At 44.5% G+C, this 23,101-nt stretch overlaps 2 protein-coding genes across 6 annotated transcripts in view; both read right to left on the bottom strand.

The window, feature by feature from the left end:
- Positions 1-3,639: 3,639 nt before the first annotated feature.
- Positions 3,640-11,861, bottom strand: scgn (secretagogin, EF-hand calcium binding protein). The gene is made up of 11 exons (XM_028985332.1): positions 11,737-11,861; positions 11,572-11,642; positions 10,430-10,522; positions 8,954-9,043; positions 8,775-8,831; positions 8,368-8,445; positions 6,567-6,622; positions 6,438-6,483; positions 6,290-6,349; positions 4,720-4,788; positions 3,640-4,086 (listed from the first exon to the last, which is right to left on the bottom strand). Exons 1-11 carry the CDS (start codon positions 11,804-11,806, stop codon positions 3,958-3,960), a joined length of 819 nt encoding a protein of 272 aa, XP_028841165.1. The 5' UTR covers positions 11,807-11,861; the 3' UTR covers positions 3,640-3,957.
- A 1,219-nt stretch (positions 11,862-13,080) lies between these two features.
- Positions 13,081-23,101, bottom strand: part of LOC114794307 (F-actin-uncapping protein LRRC16A-like) — a 52,927-nt gene continuing 42,906 nt past the window's right edge. For 2 of the 5 annotated variants that reach the window (XM_028986775.1, XM_028986776.1), the window contains 9 exons: positions 22,446-22,463; positions 18,891-18,957; positions 18,501-18,694; positions 18,122-18,231; positions 17,452-17,860; positions 16,478-16,526; positions 15,216-15,443; positions 14,818-14,955; positions 13,081-14,387 (listed from right to left, as the gene is read on the bottom strand). In XM_028986775.1, the coding sequence (XP_028842608.1) occupies positions 14,236-14,387; positions 14,818-14,955; positions 15,216-15,443; positions 16,478-16,526; positions 17,452-17,860; positions 18,122-18,231; positions 18,501-18,694; positions 18,891-18,957; positions 22,446-22,463 (1,365 nt within the window). In that variant the 3' untranslated portion in view covers positions 13,081-14,235. The remainder of the gene's footprint in view (positions 14,388-14,817; positions 14,956-15,215; positions 15,444-16,477; positions 16,527-17,451; positions 17,861-18,121; positions 18,232-18,500; positions 18,695-18,890; positions 18,958-22,445; positions 22,464-23,101) is intronic. The other 3 variants (XM_028986777.1, XM_028986778.1, XM_028986779.1) reach the window with 2 other exon arrangements.

Here is a 23,101-nt window from a genome sequence, read left to right as displayed (position 1 = left end):
TTGAGGCGAACATGCCGGATCCCTTCTCCCTGCATATGAGCAGGCCTGGAGGAGCAAGGCTCCACTCGGCCTGGACACGTGGAGGCGGTTTCTGAAGTGTGATGGACACAACAGGCCTCCTCTCTTCAGTGGTGGTCTCAGGAGATGACCGTGATGACCCAGGGCATCTGCCTTTTTCCCGTTGGTCTGTACCACCAGCAGCTGCTTCCTTTCCCTTCTCTGCAGGGGAGGGCGTGGTGAGACTATCCTGACCTCCTTCATCGCAGCTCTATGTCCCTGGGGAAAAGTGTCATCACACATTACACAACAGCCACAACAACTTCATTAACATGAATATCTGTGCTTTCCACCTTCGACCTGTTCAGAACTAAAATAAAGTGAAGTGATTGTCACTTGTGATACACAGCAGCACAGCACACGGTGAAATTTGCCCTCTGCATTTAACCATCACCCTTAGCGAGCAGTGGGCAGCCATGACAGGCGCCCACGGAGCAGTGTGTGGGGACGGTGCTTTGCGCAGTGGCACCTTGGCGGATCGGGATTCGAACCGGCAACCGTCTAGTCCACCACTAGTCCAAAATTCACGTATCAATCCTTACAATTCCAATTCCAAAACGAATTAAACAAGTTTACTGCTGCTGTGTTGTGTGCACTGTGCACTCACAGAAACGCCTCGCATGACTTGAGGGTGGGCATGTCTGCCGGCAGAGGATCGTTGTTCCTCGCTCGTGACAACGCGTTACGATTGCAAAAAACGGAATTGTAAAAATGTAAATGGACAACTTTTTTTTTTTTACTTCCTGCACAAGGACCCACAATTCAATTTGGCGACGCGTGACGTTTTGCAAGAGTTAGTCGCCAAATATGAGATTAAATATGCAATGGTTGGACAACATTAAAAAGCATACATAGAAGAGACAGTCACGTCGGTGTGTTAATCTTTACACAACAACCGAATCAGAGGAATCAACAACATTAACATGTTTAGGCCTAGAAGCGTCACCATGTGTAACAGCAAACGGAGATCAAGATTGAGAAGCAACTTTACAGAAAAAACACAAAAAAATAACGAAATATTATTTTGGTTTGTAATCAACCACCATTTCACCCATAGTTATTTGCATGTTGTATTTTCTTGCTTTTCACAGAAATCGTGTCAATAAACTCCCTACAGAATCTGAAAGGTTTTCATGCACACAGGAAATGAATATTTCAGATCCCTGGAACCCCTGAAAACTCCAGAAGCGTGTTCCTGCACAACTCAAAACGATCCTTTAAAAAAAAAAAAAGAACATTTTTATGGGACACTTCACCACATTTCATATTCCAGGCATTAAAGAGCACTGAGATGGCAACAAGATGGCAACTTCAAACAAGACAGGGTCAAGACAAGGCACAGACAAGACCAAAGCTAAATAAGCGTGAAAATACCGAACACAGATGATGTCCAAGTCTGGGTTCAGGGATGAGAACCTGGCAGTCCTTTAGTTCTGAGCGTCCCTCAATCACCCACACTCTCCTCATACGCTCCGGTCTGTGCTTTTTATACACATGCAATGCTATTGCATGTGTATAATGCTACTGCTATTTTTAGCTCATGAAACCAACAGTTTTCATCTGTTCAACAGTGAATAAACATTTTCCATCAAACACTGACAACTTGCTTTTAACAAAGTTACTGAACAATGAACAGATCCAGTCGTCCTCGCACGGCAAAAAGGCAGAGCGTCTTTTATCAACAGGCGCAGAACGGAGGGATTATTGACACCCGGAATAATGACTTTGTGGAAACCATATGCCACCATTGTCTGTTGTGCTTTTCACATGTCACTGTGAAAGAGTCAGAGCTGCTGCGGATGCGTGACACATGTGCCTATCTGGCTCACAATGGCTAATCCTGCGCCCATTTTCATGCCATTCCGACAAAACCAAGTCTCGATTCAGATGGCGAGAAGAGCTGAAGGACTGGGAGGTTCATAGGAACAGGAAACCGCGGGACTTGTGGAAATGTCTAATAATTGGTAGTGTAGCAAAGCATCATAATTGTTCCTGCCTGCCGCCATATGCATATTCAACGTGCATCCATTTCTGGACTAAGTGTGGGTGCATATGCATGCACATGCGGCGCACGCCCGCTACTTCCACGATTAGCCTGCACAGTACACAGAACTGGTTTCTATGGATACCGCCCATGCAAGGCGGACCCCGTGCTGCGATCTGACAGCCCGCCTCATGCAACTTGCTTTCCGTGGGTTTATTTCGAGAGACTTTCCCCTCTACCTGGGGGCCATTGTGCTTTGAGGACCCTTCATATTTTATAACCACTTAAACACAAAACAATTGTAGTTTATGTCATTATTATTTTGAGAATAAAATGAAGTTCATTTTCATTCATATACCATTCTTTGCTATGGCAAGGCGAGGTGAGTAGGTATAGGTGGGTAGAAGGCTTGTCACCTTTGCTTGTCGCCTGCATGTCTGCAGAGCTGTTTGCCTCGAGGCAGCTGTTCCATTACAGTGTGGCGGCGGTGGCATGTTGAGAGCTGACAGGAGCTTTCACTTTCCTGCAGACACGCCCCATTAAGCTTCACGCCATTGAAAGCGACTGATTCTAGATCGCTTTCAGTGGCAGATTTTAGACCATGGCTCAGTATGACACATTGGCTTCCACCTTTTACAGATGGAGGCTTGATCAAAGCTGTGGCTGATGGTCACCCCCAACCGTTCTGGTCACTCCACTGAACTCATTTCCTGAGTTGCTGAGTATGAGATCAATAATCCCGTTTCACATAGCCACCTCATTCAGGTGGCTCACCAAGAAACTGCTACGTTATTCAGCCTGCCTTATAGGTTGTAAGTTGAATCCACATGATGTACAATGCGGGTGGTGGACACTGGTCAGCAGAACTTCCTTGACTGCACATGGTGAAAGGCACCTGGGGAGAGGTGAGTGGGGACGGTCCCTCGCTCATAGGTACCTTGGCGGCTCGGGAGACACTCAGGGTTAAGTGTCTTGCTCAGAGACACAATGGTAGTAAGTGGGGTTTGAACCTGGGTCTTCTGGTTCACAGGCGAGTGTGTTACCCACCAGGCTACTACCACCCTATATATGTGCAGCGTTGTCAGAAAAAAGCAGAGATAATGATCAGAGACTCGCCTCAGACATAAACACTACAAGTGTAACCTGCGACTCAGAGAGGGGACAGTATTGTCACTCAAAGAGCACGTTTTTTCAGAAAAGCTTCCTTTTCTGATGGCGAAACGGAACTACCGAATATGTGCAACAATAACCCCACACCACCTCACTTCAGTATGTGGTCTGTGAGTCATATACCCCTCAGGAAAAAGGTACAACGTATTCTAACTGTGTAATATTTTTTTGTTTTTTGCTTTTGTTTTAACTGTGAAAAAAATGGCAATGTCCTTTCCCCTTCCCCCTTTTCTTGATACTTGCATCTTATATATTTTTTATTTGTTTTTCTCACTTCTTTCTCCAGTTGTTCTCAAGAATTCCAATGTGCCTGGACTGTCAGTTTAAGAATAAATGGCAATAAAGAACCTTAACCGTGATAATCAATGTTATTATGGTCATTATGTCTGTATGCCTGTAGACAACCGGAGTGTTTTAGAACGATAGAATTACTCTCAGTGACAATTTATTTCAAGGAAAACATTTCCAGTTTTTAATACATTTCAGACGTATCAAAAACAAATCACTTGCATTGCATGCAATAGATACCGAGCCTGTGCAGACAGTGCCACAAAGAGAGCGAAAGAGCCAGCAGTGTTGTAATGACACTTCGTTCAGCTTCCTTTTCTCTACTAGCCACACAAAAGCAGCAAAAAGAAAAATAAATTACACGCTTACTACATGCTGCCTCATTAGCATTAATGCCCCATAAATAAAAGTTCAGTAAATGTGCCACGGCCAGGGTGTCACTCGGTTACAGGGACACATTATACTTTGAACCTCACGCCGAGGCACAGGGCGAGCTCGTTCTTCTGGATCTTTCCATCTTGGTTGATGTCACAGTGGCGTAAGAGGACGGCCCGGAGCTGATCCAGCTCTGCTCCAGTGATGTTGGGCTGCGTATGAATACATGATGACCTGTCAATCAATCTCTATAATTACAATACTGGCAAATATATAACATTTTTATCAAAATATGTCTGGAAGAAGCATTTATCTTGTAGAAATAACAGTTCATTTGCAATTAAATAAGACTTAATTTAACAGAGACAAATTTATAGAATTAATTTAAATCATGGCAATGATGTGTTGTCTCAGATTTCATCTAAAAAGCGATCAACATTTATTTAGTTTTTTAATAGAACAGCTTCTTATAGTGAAATGAAGTGATTGTCATTGTGATACACAGCAGCACAGCACACGGTGCACACAGTGAAATTTGTCCTCTGCATTTAACCAATCACCCTGAGTGAGCAGTGGGCAGCCATGACAGGCACCCCGGGGAGCAGTGTGTGGGGACAATGCTTTGCTCGGTGGCACCCCACACCCACAGGGAGTCATATACCCCTCAGGAAAAAGGTGCAACGTAATCTAACTGTGTAATATTTGTTTTAACTGTGCACCTTGGCCGATTGGGATTCGAAACGGCAACTTTCTGATTATGGGGCCACTTCCTTAACCGCTAGGCCACCACTGACCCATTTAGCTCCCGGTCAGAGATGAACGTTTTATGAAAGCCCACAACTCACTCTGACCAGCTCCATCATGTCCTTCACAAAGCCGTCCACTTCCGGTCCCTCCAGCTCCCCTGTCTTACTCTGGAGACATTAGAGTGTTAAATAAAAAAATAAAAAATTAAAACCATCAGTCTGCTAAATACATGTTTTCATGCACTGATAATGTGAGGAAACTCAATAATTATATCTTAGATTTCTGTACCATATCATAATAAAATGTGGACTAGCCGGGAAGCCCTGAAGTCTGGTTTGTTGTCCCTGCTTTCAAGAAGATGCTCTGCTGCGATTGGGGTGTTTTTGGCCACTCTCCTCAAACGCTCCGTTAACAGTAATCACTTTTCGAAGGTATCATATCATCGGCCCTCAAGAAGTTCCATAAAAGCCCACCCACAATGAAATCCACACATCCACACATACACACCTTCACTCTCTCTCTCTCTCATCCCGTCACGTCCGCACTTGCGTCCGCTACTGTGGCACGCACATGCTCATGTTTGCTTGCTCTAGTTTCTAGGACATTTTATTCAATTTGCAGGCATCAGGGAGTATCAACATGCAGGAGACTCCCGAAGCTTCCGGAAGACTTGGGATGTCTGGCGGCCACGTGTCATTTTTATTATCACCGTATAATCACCCAGCCCTATATATATAGTATTAGTAGACATAGGTTAATTTTTTTTAATCTAGATTAATCTCACTGTAATCTTGGAATTAATATAGATTAATCTGGAGTGATCTAAATTAATCTAGATGAATCTATATTTTAGATGAATCTAGATTAAAATGGCTCATTTGAATTCTGCCGAAGGCATTCAGAATATGTGTGCTACCCAAATAATGACTAAAAGTAAGTCTTTGAGAACGGGTTTCTCAAGCCAGGAGACACATTAGACCAGGGGCTCATCTCCTGTTTCCAAAATGCATCACAAACTGCTTGAGAAAGCTGTTCTACTATGATAATTGGTGATGAAAATAAATTATGTTCAATAAGATGTACTTGCCTCGGTTGCACTCAAACATAGTAGTTTGACGACGACTCTTCCCCTGCACTACATCAGTACTTGGCCCGGCGTCCTCCGCATTAGCTAACGGATGCTTTGCGTTTAGGTGGTACTTGAGACTGGAAGAACTCCTACAGTAAACTAATTCCCATTTGAACAAGGTGCAAACAGCCTTAGTCTTGTAAAAGGTTTCCATTGGGAAGCTTCTTAAAAATAAATTTTCCCTGATGCAAACCCGGCGGCTTCATAGCTGCATCCATGCTACGTTTGACTTCACAGTTTGAAGACTCATTCTCGCCCCCTACAGTGCAATTCGGCTAGGTATACATCCACGCTAAAATATCAAGGTGAAAGTCATCATAGCTTGCGTAGTATAGACCCAGCTCCCAAATCAACTTTGTGAATAGATTAATGGCGATATTTTTTTTTGCGACCGATAAGAGTCTCACGTTAACGCAGCACGTTAACACCAATAACGGCCCACCACTAATATATATATATATATACACACACACACACACACACATGTGTTTGTGTGTGTATACACACTCCCTGTACGTGAAAAGACAGAAACTACTTACAACATCATAGTGCGCAAAGATTTTTTCAAAGTCTTTCTTTCTCTCATCCTGGCTGGAGGCCTGTGGAAATGAGACACAATTATGGTCTAGCAGACATGGCTGACTGGGCTATTTCACAATCATTTATTCCAGATGTGCAGCAACCTACATCGATCTTGAACTGCAGCAAGAAGTTTTCTTGTAAAGCCAGAATTCTGAAGGGACACAAATTACAGTGAATTAATAACAATGTAAAGACATTTAAATTATTTTAATTCATATTTAAAAAGAAAAACACCTAGCTAAGTCATTCAGATCCAGATGCCCATCCTTGTTTTTGTCAAAGACTTTCATCTGTTAACAAAACAAGATATTTATTCTGTTATTTATTGAAGCAGTATGATCAAATACAATGCATTCACCATTAAGTAACCACTTAGCCGGGGTTACACAATAAAACACAAGAGCGTTGATAACATGCCTCTCAGCCAATCACATTCATATTGACATCTTCTTTATACCAAAGCCTAATGCAAACATGCCGTATCTGAGTAAATGAGCTGGAGGAGACGTAAATCCGAGCAGACAGGCCGGCCTGTTCATTTTGATAAACGGCTCATCAGGGTGAAGTTCAGACAAATCCATCTGCCCACTGTCACACCACGGTGTGGGGGGGTAATCGACCTTTACCGGCTGTCAGGTGTACACAGGAGGCTCCATTTAACCTGTATTCTGCAAGGTAATGAGCTGGTATTAAGGCAGAAAAACACTCCACTTTACTATATTGAAGGTCTTCAAAACTATATTGAAGACTTTTATTTATGACTCTGTGGTGGCCTCAGCCATCTTTTATGGTGTGGTCTGCTGGGAAGGTAGCATCTCTGCTGGGGACAGGAACAGACTGAACAGGCTGATCTGGAGGGCCAGCTCTGTTCTAGGATGCCCACTGGACCCAGTGGAGGTGCTGAGTGACAGCAGAATGGTGGACAACATCTCCCACCCCAGGCAGGAGACCATGACAGGACTGAGCAGCTCCTTCAGTGGCACGCTGCGGCACCCACGATGTGGGACGGAGAGATTCAGAAGGTCTTTCCTGCCAACCGCTGTCAGGCTCTGCAACAGCTGACTCCACAAACACACACATCCAGTAAACCATCTCCATTACGTGCAATATGTCTATATCTACCCACACTGTACATATGTAAAATCTCACAAATATAGCTTTTATGTACATACCAACATAATATTTATTTTGACAACTCACATTTTTTCGAGGACTATTTATATTGAATCTTATTTATTTATTTATTTGGTATTGCTTTTTTGCTGCTCCAGTCCACTTTCTGTCGTGACAATGTAAATTTCCCACTTGTGGGACTAATAGAGGATCGTCTTATCTTATCATGCTTTATAATAAAATTCCGAAACACGCCTTACATTTCTAATACGGAGATCCTACATCCTGTAATTAGCTAAAGAACACTTGGCTTTCGTTATTAAGTATTTACTGCCTCGGGCCCAAAGTAGAAGATGCGCACAAGCGGCCGAATCCCAGCGGACCCTGTAATGCAAAGTGATCAGTATAAATAAATGTCAATCAAGAAGCGATATCCCAGTACTGAGAAACACTGGGCAGCTTTCCCAGAAAAGGAAGAGTCCAGGATTAAATTGCATTCTGAGTTTGGCGACTGGCAGAGAATAAATCCCATTACAGACAGCAAAACTGCAGGGGAAGTTATTAAGATGTGGCTATTGTGGAACCCATATAAACTATGTAAACACAAGGGTCGATTTCAGGTCACCAAATCAGTACTGGAGCAAGGAAATGTCCAGGGCCCTATTTTTAATAGACTTTGTGCTTGGGGCATGTTCACTAGTTTCTTCATATATCATGTAATCATTACCTTATAATGTCTTTAGCTAGCTGCCTCTTGGAGAGGAGGAATTATCTATCCACCCAGTTATTTATGTCAGCAGGAAGAATTTAATGAGGTCTTTTATAAGCTAAGTTTATAAAGATGGGAGGAGCCCATTTTCAGCCAGGGCTTCTGGACTGTTTGCCCATAATGCAATGACTGCTGGGCACGGCAGGCAGTTACCATAGCATCCGTGTACTCATCCAGCTTGCTGGAGGAGATCTTCTTTTTGTGGTGTGAGAATAAATCTCGCAGGAATCCCTGCAAATGAAAGGAGAGTCACCTTATATTAACATTTTAAAAACTTTTGCGGCGCATTTAATGCATACAACATTCATTTAAAATGGCATCATGATGAACACACGCGTAAACGAGTATAATGTGCAGAAGGTCCAGCTGAAATGAACTGAAAAAAACCCCACTATCCTCTGCATTTATTACGTGTGTCCATATGGTCCATATGAGACTCTTGTTGGATGAAGAATGTGGATTTTTCTGTTTTCGGTGACTTGCTGAATGCCGAAGTACGTACAGCCACAAATGATTGCACAAATTATCGCTGTGAGCAAGGCCGGAGCGGGTGACGGTACCTTCAGCTCCACCGCTGAGATGTAGCCACTGCTGTCTGCGTCATACTTCCTCCAGATCTGTGAACAGGAAAAAGCCACCGTGCAGAAGGCTCAGACTAGTCTGCCACTCAGTCATGTGACGTTGAACCAGGTTCAAACGTCTATCCTTCCCTTTCTGTCTCATTTGTGAACGGGCTTACCTTCATGAACTCCACCGTGTTGTCCAGGGGAGCCTCCCTACGGAATATCAGCAGGAAGTTCTCGTCCTCTGGGAGGATCATGTTGGCCAACTGAAACACCACCCCACCCCCCAAAAAAACAACAGCTTGACAACATTCTGGTTGTGCATTTGGTTCAGCATCTTTTTTTGTTTTTCATGCTTAACAGCGCAGCAGAGCCACACTCAAGGTTGTAAAAGCGGAGGAGCGGGCGTTCTTCCTGCGCTAGGCAACCGTGGGGTTGTTCATCTTAACAGCTGCATTAGCGGAATGAGTTGGACTGCGCTCAACACTCGCATTAACAAGTCGACTTATCTGTCAGTCAGGAAGTCATTTTGGCAAATGGCACCGCAATGCACCAAGCAGCCACCCCCCCCCCCCCCCCACCCTCCCCACACAAAAACAATTACAGCCACTTTTTGACATGTGGTGCACTTTATAATGTGCCTTGTGTTAGAATTGATTTAGAATATGATTGATTTTTGTAACACAAGGTACTTTGGTTGTTTGGCCAGAGCAATATTCTCTAATGAAATATCTCGCTGCGCGGTGCTCTATCGGACTTTTGTGATGGTGTCAAAATGCAATTTGAAATGGAAATCCAACACAAAGTGACCCAGTTAGGTTATGATCACCTCGGGGCACCAGAACAGCTTCAGTGCTCCTTTTATCTTGTAAATTTATCTTTAGAGAAGAGAAACTAACAACCCAACCAACCCTTTTTTATTTTTTGCTCTACAAAAAATTATTTCTGACACCCGGAAGGCCAAACTGCATTATGCTGTTATAGAGAAAGTTGTTAAAGGGGTGTAACCAGTAGGTTATACCACAGATACAGTACAGACCAAAAGTTTGGACACACCTTCTCATTCAATGTGTTTTCTTTATTTTCATGACTATTTACGTTGGTAGATTCTCACTGAAGGCATCAAAACTATGAATTAACACATGTGGAGTTATGTACTTAACAAAAAAAGGTGAAATAACTGAAAACATGTTTTATATTCTAGTTTCTTTGCTCTGATCACTGCTTTGCACACTCTTGGCATTCTCTCGATGAGCTTCAAGAGGTCGTCACCTGAAATGCTTTTCCAACAGTCTTGAAGGAGTTCCCAGAGGTGTTTAGCACTTGTTGGCCCCTTTGCCTTCACTCTGCGGTCCAGCTCACCCCAAACCATCTCGATTGGGTTCAGGTCCGGTGACTGTGGAGGCCAGGTCTCCACTTTTTGTTAAGTTCATAACTCCACATGTGTTGATTCATAGTTTTGATGCCTTCAGTGAGAATCTACCAACGTTGAATTGATCTCTTCATCGATGGTAACTTAAGCACGTTGTAAGTCGCTCTGGATAAGGGCGTCTGCCAAATGCCGTAAATGTAAATGTAAATGTAAATGGTCATGACAGACCACGAGAGGCAACAGGAAGCTGTCAGCCTTCTTAAACGGGAAGTCGGGCTACCTCCTGAATCTGCAGGCGACCGTCGGCTGTGTCGTCGTAGGCGGACATGAACCTCTTCTTGGTCTCCTGCACCTGCTCCTCCGTTATTTTATCCTGCAGGGCCACAGTAAAAGCAGGAGGTTACCATGACCACCCCCGCATCACGTGTGTAATGGAGGGAAGGGGGCCAGGCCCAAGCTGCAATCATTAACTCCGACGTGGGACAGATCTACGATCTAAGATAGATCGAACCACAGTTTCCTACGCCGTTTCCTGGCAAAAAAAAAAAAAACTCACACACAATCGTGCTTTATGCATAATTAATTGCGCCTCCAGCATGTGGAAAAACCAACAGTGCGGCAACGTTTGTAAAGGTCGCCACTCCCTGCGTGGCCGCAGGGTCGAGGCGCTGTTTTGCAGTGAAAGCCGAAAACGGCGCTGTCTCGGCAGAACTTTAATGCGTGAAATTCGTGTCACACACGCAGCTGTGTGACACGAATTTCGTGTCACCTCCGTGCGCATGCGCACTACGTACAGCGTGCCCAACTTACGTTAACATTTTTAAACACATTTACATTTACAGCATTTACCAGACGCCCTTATCCAGAGCGACTTACAATCAGTAGTTGCAGGGTAAAGTGTCTTGCTCAGTGACACGATGGTAGCAAGTGGGATTTGAACTTACTACCATTGTGTCCCTGAGCAAGACACTTAACCCTGAGTGTCTCAAGGGGACTGTCCCTGCAACTACTGATTGTAAGTCGCTCTGGATAAGGGCGTCTGATAAATGCTGTAAATGTAAATGTAAATGTAAATGTAAGGCTACGTCCACATTACTAGACGAATGAACGCGTACGCGCCACGATCTCGTTGTGTTCAAACGAACGCCAGGGTCGATTTCAATCAGCTGTCTTGCGGGAACACGCCGACCTCAGGGTGCCCACCCTGGCACTTCAGCGCACCCCACGCAGAACGTTCTGGCCAATCACAGGGCGCAATAAATGAACCAAATCAAACAACTATAAAATAAAGGTCAGGCCAGCCGCTGTTCGAATTAGGTTTTTTTTTTCCATTATTCATTACTAAAATGACGAACACCGTTATCAGTAACATATTTTGGCCGATCGACTTTTCTGGATGATAAAATGTGGAAAGGTACGAACCTGGGGCTTCAGTTGCTTCAGCATGTGTCGGAAAAAGTCGTCCAGCTCCTTCCCTTCAATATAACCATTATCTGGGGGGGGCGGAATATCATACCAAACAATTAAAAACTAGGATCAAGTTGCTTCTCGATCCAAGAAAAAGATGTATTATTATTCTTCTCCAACCGTCAGCATCGAAATGTTGCCAGATCTGCAGAAGTCCCGCGGCGTCCAGGTGGTCGAAAGCGCTGTCCATGGTGGGCTCCCGGCTCTGGTGGCTCCGGATGAGGAACTGGTCTCCGGGCGCCGAGATTCACTCCCTCCGCGGACCGACAGGGGGCAGCAGTGCGGACCCTGCGGCCAATCGGATCAAAAGGTCGGCACGGGACGTTCGACCCTGATGACAGTTCGTGCCGAGTGCTGTGAAAGACGCTGTTAACTAAGAACGTTCTCGAATCGTGGGGCAGCGGTTTAGTAAAGGACGGCTGCCGGTTCGAATCCCGAGCCGCCACGGTGCCACCTCGTCCCCACACGCTGCTCCCTGGGCGCCTGTCATGGCTGCCGGCTGCTCACCAAGGGTGATGGTTAAAAGCAGAGGACACATTTACTTCAACCACTTCAAATCGATAGTTTTAATTGTTTATTTCGACTGCGCTCAGTTTTTTGAAGGAAATGTGCTGGTAGGCTTTAAATTTAAGTGAAGTGATTGTCACATGTGATACACAGCAGCACAGCACACGGTGCACACAGTAAAATTTGTCCTCTGCATTTAACCCATCACCCTGAGTGAGCAGTGGGCAGCCATGACAGGCGCCCGGGGAGCAGTGTGTGGGGACGGTGCTTTGCTCAGTGGCACCTCAGTGGCACCTTGGCGGATCGGGATTCGAACCGGCAACCTTCTGATTACGGGGCCGCTTCCTTAACCGCTAGGCCACCACTGCCCCCGCTAGGCCACCACTGCCCCCACAATGGCTTTTCCCTTCATCGAATCCCTCGGTCCCTTCCAAGGGATCCCATGCGGATTCGATGACGTCGGGGTCAGGGCTCTGGGGGTTCATGCCTCACTTCCAGGTCTCCCTGGGAGAATACATTTGTGGCAATAATCAGAGGATTGTGCACCTGCCTGGATGGCAGGTGCACAGCACCGGAAAGTCCCAAACGACACAGACATCGACACCACAAGCTGCATCGTAAGGGACCCGGCCCGGCCCGGCCTGCGATGGCGCTTTTTCCTGCCCTAGTGGGAGCAGCTCAGCACCATACCCCACAACTAGAACACTTTAATCCCCCAATGAAATGATGGAACTTCCGTTTTTCCTTGTTGATGCAGGTTTTATACGTTTGAGTGCCATGAGCTCACACGTCCAAGGTTGTGGGTTTGAATCCCAGTCTGTGCAAGCTGTGCAAAACTTGCAAGCTGTGCAAGTTAGTTGTGATATTGTGCTTGTAATGAAAAACTCTTTAATTATCATGAAGAATAATTGTCGTTCACACACTTTCCCATTCACTTTCAACACAGATCCAGACAAGTTTACAATGAAAAAATTTTACTGGGTAGAAATATACACAAAATAAATTTCAACATTCAACTGGAAGAGCCCGTTTGCACCGTTTCTGATGTTGACCTTTTAATTGTACCAACTTTTTATTTTTTATGCTACAAGTTCACCTTGTCAAAGAAAGAATAAGAAAAAAAAAAACAGGGCAAAGTGGGGACATGTCAGTAATATCCAGTTAATTAACATGATTATTGCTACTCTTCGACTTAGAACGCGTAGAACGGGGAAGAAAAAGAAAGAAATGCACTGTATTAACACAATTTACAATAAGCACAGATGTGCCTGCTGAACTGGGTAAAACATGTTCTTCAATTAATAAATTACATACAGAAAGCATCCTCTTCTCAGTGTGCTTAGTACTGTACCAAGATGGGCTTTGTTGACCCACCCACCCACACACACACACGTGCATATATATTAATTTGTTTTGTGTTGGAACTGTATATTTCACAGACATATACACACACATACATGTTGGGGAACACATATATATATATATACACAAACAGACCGAACATGCATGTCTGAAATGCACAATGGCTCAAGATGTGAAGAAAAACACGCAATAAGTTCACACACACAATATTTCCGATAAAATAAAATAAAAAAAAGAATACCTTTTTCTCGTCTGCTCTAGGGAGCCAGACAGGTCCACATAAAACCTGAACCCTGCATATTGAGCCTTCAAAACATGCCAAAACCAGGAGGAAGAAAAATATGGAATTTTGAAGCTCTCTTCCAATAGCCTACAAACAGTGATTTTTTTTTTTTTTTGTTGCACCCATACAGTGATTAATATCATTATTATTATTTAATAAAGAGCAGACGATAGGACTTACAGGTGAGTGCATCAGTTTTAGCCCTAAAGGCACAGGGGTGTGCACAGCTGCGGCCACAGTAGGCTTGTGTGTTGGACCTCCATGGAGATGCATTATGAACAGTAAAACCTGTTTTAACACATCGGACATGCACTCACACACACCTTTCCTGGATGTAACATTAATTTCTTTTTTAATGTTACTGAGGTCACAGGTCTGGTCGAAGGCTACGCTATGCTACAGTGGAGGCGGAGAAAGGCAGCATTTATTTTTTTGACATCTGTGAAAGGACGCAGTGGTCATGCTTCTCATACGAAAACAAAATCTTTGTCGCCCTCGTCCCCACAGTCCGCCGCTCTGCCTGGTCCTTGGGTCTTGTCCAGGCTCGAGAACTTCTCCTTGGACTTAGAGCCGTTCTCTTTAGAGCTGAGGCGGCTGAGGCAGGGGGCGCTGCTGGTCACTGCGGTGGACAGGAAGAAACACCATGCATGTCAGTCAGATGGGCCGTTTATGAAACAAGTTCATCTGAATTCCCATTTAAAGTGAGTATTTTTTTAAAAATGCATTAGAGACATTAACATGTACAGCATTTACCAGACGCCCTTATCTGGAGCGGCTTATAATCGATATTTACAGGGACGGGATTAAGTGTCTTGCTCCAGTACACAATGGTGTAAGTAAGTGGGGTTTGAACCTTCTGGTTCATAGGTGAAGGCTACTTTCACCAAAAACAATAACATATTTTGCAAAGATATATAAATATTTTTTCCTAAATCTTGAATAATTATTTTCATGTTTTCATGGTAGATTTTGGTTGCTATTTAAATTGCAAAACAAATTTATTAAAGCCTATAAATATTTCTCACATTTCATTTTAAGGCAGAACGCACCTTCCTGAGTGGAGCTTTTGCTGCCCACGCCAGCTACCTGGGGAGTGGCTGGCCCGTCCCTCTCCGAGGGGGTTCTCTTCTGCGCCGAGCCCTTGGAGGAGGAGGAGGAGTTCCCACCTGGTGAATCGGGACTTTCATCTGCCAGAGGGGTCACGGTGGGGAGAAAGAGGGAAAAATGGCTGTTTGATACTTGACCAGGTTCCAGATATGTAGCACCACAGTAACAATATAGTAATCATAAAATCTATATTTACATATATAAAATACTGTACATCATAATCATCCTAAATCTAGCCCTACTCTAAAACCTGTAGAATGCAGGTGTATAGAGAAATTAAAGGAACAGTAATCTGTATCATATAGAAGGTTGATTATTACTAAGTAGTTAAAGCACGTGCCTGTGCTCCTGCTGCAGCTGCGGGGTTTCTGTGGGATGGCTGGTCGAGTGGCAAGGGCCGGTTTGGGGCCCTGTAGTGCTGGTTTGGGCCCTGGCGCCGTGGCTTTGGGGCTGCTGGGAGTCAGGCTGGAGGATGAGGTCCTGGGTTTGGTGGGAGTCTCGGGTTTGGATTCGCTCTGAGACGACTTGTCTGCACCCTCCGCTCCCTTCACAGCTCCTGGACCCTTCACTGGACATACAGACAACAAAATCAGAGGAATAAACTATCCATCACAGACAGTGGCAGTGGTGGCCTAGCGGCGGGGCAGTGGTGGCCTAGCGGTTAAGGAAGCGCCCCCGTAATCAGAAGGTTGCTGGTTCGAATCCCGATCCGCCAAGGTACCACTGAGGTGCCACTGAGCAAAGCACCGTCCCCACACACTGCTCCCCGGGCGCCTGTCATGGCTGCCCACTGCTCACTCAGGGTGATGGGTTAAATGCAGAGGACAAATTTCACTGTGTGCACCGTGTGCTGTGCTGCTGTGTATCACATGTGACAATCATCACTACACACACATAAGATCTGCGGTTATCAAGCGTTTTTTATCCTCACCTGTCCAGGTAGGATATTTTAAAGCATTACGTTGCAAGCAAATGTACAAATCTGAATATACCTGGAAATAATGGAATGTGTAACAAAACTGGATCTGCACAAATTTTGTGGCTCATTACATAGAACATGATAAATACATTCATGTGAATTCATTCTGCTATTTTGCTGACACCCACTTCCGCCTCTCTTTGATAGTTAGAATTGTGTGGAAATTAGCAATGGTCACCTGAATCTGGATCTAATTCATATGTATTAACAGACAACCCAACCTGCAACCCAACCAAAGTAATTTCCGGGAGGTATTCCAAAGACATCAAACCTCAAAAAAATAAAAAAGATTAATTCAGTCTGGGAGAAAACAGATAAAGTTCTGCCCACATTTATTGGTTTACTCATCTAAACAGGCCAATAAGGATTCTCTCTGTCTTGAACAAACTCATTGTTTTAAGCAATTTGCTATCACTATGCCGGAAACTTGCAGAACGTCTTGGGAAGTTTATATTGACGGTTCACTTGCTTGTGAGTTGAGCTGTGACCTGTAAGTTTATAACTGCAATCACTGATAGGCCACGCCCCACACCCCGAGAACCCCAGCGCTACATGGCGCAAATGCGGCGCAACCCACTATTACATAAGGAGCTGGACCTTTTTATTTACAGTGTAAAACTCACCTGACAGGGCTACTTCAGGTCTTTCTTGACTGGACACGGTGTCGGCTATCTGCTGGGGCAGGAAACATAATTCAACAATGCAACAAACACATGCACACACACTACAACTTGCTCTACTCCCTTGTTTTTTTGGTACCCAAGGAATGCAACAATGATTTAAAATGTGGTGCACAGAGACTGATTCAGCCACAGACTTGACAAAGAGGCGATGCTGCTTATGAGAAACACCGTCTCAGCAGAGCGTTATGAACTGCATCGGCCCGTGCAAACACCAGCAGAACGGCTGGTGACTGATGAGGAGGAAGAATTGAACAGGAAATTATAGAGAAGCACTGGTAACCAGCATAAGGTCAGTGTTCCAGGGTGAATAATTTGTGGAATTTGTAATGGAAGAAGCCAAAAATATCCATATTTAAATATGGATCGCCAATGAACCAGAAGACGCAAGTTCAAATCCCACTTACTACCATCGTGTCCCTGAGCAAGACACTGAAGACATTTAAGTGTCTTCAGGTTGACTGTCCCAGTAACTACTGCTTGTAAGTCGCTCTGAATAAGGGCATCTAGTAAATGCCATAAATGTAGAAAATGGGAACAATGGAAACGCATGATCACTGAACCACTGATGCAACCTCACTAGATGGCGCTATAATGATATAAATTTGGACCCCGGAGGCGTTCATTCTGAATCAATGCAACCGACAGATGGCAGTCAGACCTTTGCAGTGGTGAGGGGTCAGAGTGGACACACACACACACACACACACACACACACACACACACACACACAGTTTTTCACATCTTGATCAGGCCTACATTTGGTGGCACACATTTGGGTTAAAATGAGTCCATCTGCCCCAAACACTTCACTTTCTCTTTCTTTCTCTCTCTCTCTCACACACACACACACACACACACACACACACACACTGATGAATCAGCCAAAAAGCTGCTTGTTCAGCAGAATTTGAGACCTTAAAGGACCCGGCTGCCCTCCTCTCCTGTTTGGCCTTCATCTCCGCCAGAAGCCCGCTGCCTATGACCTGCACCCCGTAGCGCCGGCTGGTCTGGGGGCTTCCGTCCAGGGGCTCAGAGTCGGCCGAGTCCGGGGTCTTCAGCTCCTCTGAGCGGTCGGAGCTGCTGCTGCAGTCTGCTGCTGGGATCCTGCTGCTCTTGGAGTCTGGAGACGCTGTGTTCCTCGTCACGCCTTTGGGCGATGAAGGCTCCTCCGTGGACAGAGCAGCCGGAGAAGGAGCCGGAGCTGAGGCCTGGCTCTTCTCTGATTTGGAAGAACGGGATTTGATGAGATTCAGAAAGCCTCCTTTGCGAGTGTCACGTTTCTTTTCGCTGTCCTGGGAGTCGGAGCTCTTCAGGGTCAGTCGTCTGGCAACATTAGAATTGAGAATTAGGGTTGTTCCAATCATTGTTAAATAACACCAGTCATTATCATTCACCTACACAACCCAAACACTCTTGATAAACCATTCATGTTCTGCATATTTCTGCCTGGCTTCATACTGGAAACATTTAACATTCAGACGTTCTGCTGCTTTACAGAAAAATCAAGAAACACGATGTGACTTGTGATGTGCTGAGCTCAACCAAGTTGAGGCGAAGTAAGGGAAAATTCAAGCGCTCACTCACTTGCCATTCAGTTTGCTGACTCTTTTGGAAAAGAACTCATCCACGCCCTCGTCCACTCTTCCCATGAGACCATTCTGCTCCCCTTCCTGAGATGGGGCACAGCTGACTTGCTTAGGGAAAAAAAAACATAAAAATATGAAAAGACGAACTGTCAAAATGAATGCATTAATCGCTGCTATTAATGTTTAATGTGTTTAAATAAATGAACACCATTCACACAGCTGAATTTTGTTCACATACAAGTTGTGTCGATTAATTGTGATTAATTTGATGAATTGGTTACACTTCTTAGTTGTCGGACAGCCCTAATTTGTTGGGTTGCATCTGATGTAAATGTTCCAGAGGACATTCAGTGTGGGACCAGTGGGACGGCACTTACCGGTACCTTGCTGGACTGGGTCTTCTTACTCCTCTTGGGTCTGAGTTTGGTGAAATGCTGGAGTTTCTTGGGCTCTTCAGATTGTAGGTCCCCCAGGACCCCTGACGTCTTCTTCTCCAGTCTTGGTGGGTTGGGGGGGTCCTCTACGTGGACAGGAATGTCCTCCAGAGCCTTGTCCAAATCAAACTCCATTTCTAATCAGCATTAAAAGATTGAAATATATGTTATGAAGCCATAATCCAGAAGTTTTCATTTCAACCAGTTAGGGTTCAGAAAATATTGTGGTGGTAAATTCTGGAACTCTTCATTTTTTGCTTTGTAGTCATTTTTCTTGACACCAACCCCTAGATGCATGAAACCTTTGCAGTGTTCAAACTTCAAAATACCTACCAAAGGCACGTGAGACCGGCCGCAACATCCGGCTGTGAATGCTCTTCCGCTTGGACTTGGGGGTCATCTGTGGAGCAGAAGGAAAGGTCAGACTCTGGCGTCTTTAATTCGCATGCTTCGTGGCATAGTGGTCAGATGAACCGCAATTCAACACATGGAGCTAAACGTAGCCAGCACTGTGTAGCTGACCCCTGACCTTCAGAAGCATTGCCAACGCTGTGGCCACTGCAGGGCAGATATTCAGCCAGACAAGTGAAAACTGTGATTTTTAGCAACAGCTTCAGTGTTGAATTTTATCCTACCCATAATTCCTACTGGTTATAAATATGCTGCCACTGTTATTTAATGAGCAACAAACAGCCTTTCATTGCTTAATTACAGCACTGATTAATATGTTTCAGCTGGCCGTGTGTTAATTAATAAAAAAATCCACATCCCAATGCATTTTCAATGCATTTCAGAACAGTCAAATTATTGACCTGCACTGAAGAAATAAAACTTTTCAAAATGTGTTGCACAACCGTGATCAGAAATCCCATAAACATCTGATGTTTAATCACTGCTACGTTTCATAGTGAAAGTAAAATCTACATGCACTCTGCACCAAGAACGTAGATGATTAGGACTAAACTGCTTCATGGCCATAAGAAAGAGGGGCAGTGGTGGCCTAGCGGTTAAGGAAGTGGCCCCGTTATCAGAAGGTTGCCGGTTCGAATCCCGATCCGCCAAGGTGCCACTGAGGTGCCACTGAGCAAAGCACCGTCCCCACACACTGCGCCTGTCATGGCTGCCCACTGCTCACTCAGGGTGATGGGTTAAATGCAGAGGACAAATTTCACTGTGTGCATCGTGTGCTGTGCTCCTGTGTATCACATGTGACAATCACTTCACTTTATTATTAAGAAAGCCACTGGAGCAATCGAAACAGCATGTACAAATTACACAAAATATGTAAATATGTGACGATTGTGTTATGAGCTTGCGGGAGAGGCGAGTGCTGTTCAATAATGGAGATTATTGCACGTGATTTCAAGGCAAGTTGCTAATTGCTGTATTAGCTGTACACTTTTTATTTTCCTAAAAAGGGGGCTCGGATGCATGTTCCTGTTTAACCAGAGAAACTTTCTCAGTGTCATATTATGACATTTATATTTAAGGCATATGGCAGACGCCATTATCCAGAGCGACTTACAACGTGCTTCCATGTTACCACGATGAAGTGATCAATTCTGGTTCACTAGGACCCCCAACTATGAATACAATCTTTTTATTCACTCTGTTGTAGTTTCTATACACAAGTCAGACAATAAGAAGGTTACAAGTTCATCTAAATATTATCTAAAGAGGAAGTTCTTGAGCTGCCGTTTGAAAGTGCTCAGTGACTGAGCTGTTCTGACCTCGAGGGGAAGTTCATTCCACCACCGAGGTTCATGAGATTAAAAGGGAATCTGTTCTTGACTGAGCTTTGTTGTCTGCCTCATTAAACAAAAAAAAATACTGGCTACACTAATAGAACCCTGGACTGAAATAAAACGTGACACACATACGTTAACTGAAACAGTTCCACAGAGAACTCTAGAAACCCTTCAACCAATAATGCTGCCCTTTCATCCATCCCCCAAAAAACCAGGCCCAATTCACACATCCACCAGGTTGGCCACATTTAAAGACCCACTTAATGGGGGCAGGAGGAGTTGCCAGGGTGGGGCTGTCACATCTACCCGAGAGAAACGTCTCTACATTAAAGAAGTTGCCATGACTCAGACTAATTCAACTGGATGACTGAGAATCTTCCCAGACATATTTCCACAGAGAATACACGCTGCAATCAAAGCTTAAGTCAACAAAATATTATTTGGCAGTGAAGTGGACAAATTTTAGGAGGAAAAAACATCCACTGGTTTTGCTAGAAAGTGCTTGAAGGACCTGGTGAGTGAAGGCCTTTTAGAAACAGATTTCAGAAAGTGAGCTGATGAATGACGCTGTCACAGCACGCATCTGAAACTCGTCTTAACAGCTTCACGGACAATTGAGCTCCCCGTCTCAACTGCTTGACTGGCCTAAATAAGGTAGGAAGATGTCAGAGGCTATTACGGGTAGGGGAACTGACGTGTCTCAAATCCGTATTTCTAATAGCATAGCACAGTGTGTGATCTCTATAGTTTCCTGTTTGGTGTATGAATGAAATTTTTTTTTTCCAAATTAATGAGCTAGCGGCACATTACCCTATCTCAAAACACCACTGTGTACCTTTAGTAGTGTTCCATATTTTTGTTTTCAGCACAAACGTAGCTAGGGTAATATTGCAGGAGTAAATGGGCCCAAATAATATGTGGATTGTAAATTTACTCTAAATTGTACAACAAATTGTCACTTTATGCTACAGTTAAAGAATTGTTATTATAGGAGCCTAGTCGGTGACGCCGTTGTCTATGAAACAGGAGACCACAGAGTCAAACCCCACTTACTACCATTGTGTCCCTGAGCAAGAAACTTAACCCTGAGTGTCTCCAGGGGGACTGTCCCTGTCACTACTGACTGTAAGTCACTCTGCATAAGGGCGTCTGATAAATGTTAAGGTAAAGCTATGCATCTCACTCAAATGTCTTGTGAAATACTGCCCCCTACTGGACAGAGTTTAAATTCCCCAGGTGGTCAAACCTTCCACAATGCACCTTTAAAATCGGCCTTGCTTTTGCATGGTTTACTTTTTGTGACCATTGAGGGTGGTTGGCAGCATTTCACACTCAACTTTCTAACTCTAGAAGACTTGCTCATGGAGACTGTCTGACTCAGGGACCCACTACACTGCATGCTGTCATGATTGTCATTGTGAATGTGCTCAAAACCCCAGACACACACAATGGCAGCCATACCTAGAAAATACCAGTAATTTGCACTATAAGCTGTTGCAATTTTCTCTCCACAGCACGTCACCCTGACACGTTTTCTCAGCCAGTCGCTGTGGTACTCAGTGTAACGCACCTCTCCACAGAGCTCAGCTTCGGTCAGGTGCTAGCAGCCAGATAAGAAGAACCTCCAGGCTTCCAGACAACACATTCAGACTATGTAAGTGTGTGTGTGTGTGTGTGTGTGTGTGTTTGTGTGTGTGTGTAAAACCCAAGTCATTTCTTTTTGTTGCAGCTCAGTATGAACACAACGGATCCAGAATTCTGTTTTTATATTCAAAAACATTGGTTTTGATTTCATTAAAATATGTTCTGGTGCAAAGTGTGAAACGGGAACAATGGCCAGACGGAGATGAGTGTCTTCTGTGAGAAATGTTGAGTCGATGTCAAGTGGGTGTGGTCTTAGCACTGGTTCTGAACACACTGAGATGAATCTGCTGCCATTTCTCACAGGAGATAAAAACTCAGGACACCAGGCCAGAGTTAGCATTTCGGCTCAGTAAAAGCCTCACGCCAACATGTCGGAAAGTGTGATACAGAAGCAGGGAGTGAAACCCAAAATGCCATAGTACAGCACAGTGCTTTGGAATGTGCAGAAAAGAAAGAAAGGAGGAAAGTGGAAGAAAGCAAGAAAGAATTTACTTACACTGGTGCAGCACAGAATCTCCATGAAGCAAAGTATGAAGGGGGAAGGAGGACAGAAGGATGTACGGAGAGAAGATAAGAAAGACAGACCAGAGAGAAAGGTAAGACATGGCATTTACCGGTTCCACAGGGAATCAGACTGGACCCACTCATACAGAGTGATAACTAAGATGGAACAAGTCAGCACACATGGAATGATGGAATCGGATTAACTATTTATCCTTTCATCGCCGCTCTACCGCTCCACTCTTTCATTGTATTGGTGTGGAACAAACGTCCCACGCGTTCAACAATGGTCACATTATGCAGCGCCTTCAGGTCCAATCCCAGCACGGTAGTCTGGCGCTCGACTGCCGTGGCTGATCTGAGATCAGTCAGGACACATTAGCCAACTTCTAGAAAGTGTTCACGGACAGCTAGAGCATTAAGGTCTTTGTGTTTTGAGAACTAATGACAATCTTGCCATGGCTGGACAACACTATACATCATCAGCACAATAAGATCAACGTTTGTTATAATGAGTTGTAGCATAAAAAGGACATTTTTCAATGATGCACCGTTTCTTTGCGACCGAGAGCTGGTGCCAACAGGTAGAATAGGCCTTATTCATGTCTTATTCCATCATTTATGGACAGATACAGTTCTTGTGGGTTCTTA

Source organism: Denticeps clupeoides, chromosome 7 (assembly GCF_900700375.1).
Source record: "Denticeps clupeoides chromosome 7, fDenClu1.1, whole genome shotgun sequence".
In the NCBI taxonomy this organism is placed as follows: domain Eukaryota; kingdom Metazoa; phylum Chordata; class Actinopteri; order Clupeiformes; family Denticipitidae; genus Denticeps; species Denticeps clupeoides.
Note: the sequence above shows the minus strand (reverse complement) of the source record. Positions and strands in the feature narration are given on the sequence as shown.

What these genes read in the sequence shown, in the direction of transcription:
- scgn (XM_028985332.1), bottom strand. Translation starts at nt 11,806, where the DNA reads ATGGACAGCGCTTTCGACCACCTGGACGCCGCGGGACTTCTGCAGATC. An exon ending in TCTCAGCGGTGGAGCTGAAG is followed by an intron (nt 8,446 to 8,774) that starts GTACCGTCACCC and finishes TTTCATTTGCAG; the next exon opens with GGATTCCTGCGAGATTTATT. An exon ending in TCTTTGCGCACTATGATGTT is followed by an intron (nt 4,789 to 6,289) that starts GTAAGTAGTTTC and finishes TAATGTCTCCAG; the next exon opens with AGTAAGACAGGGGAGCTGGA.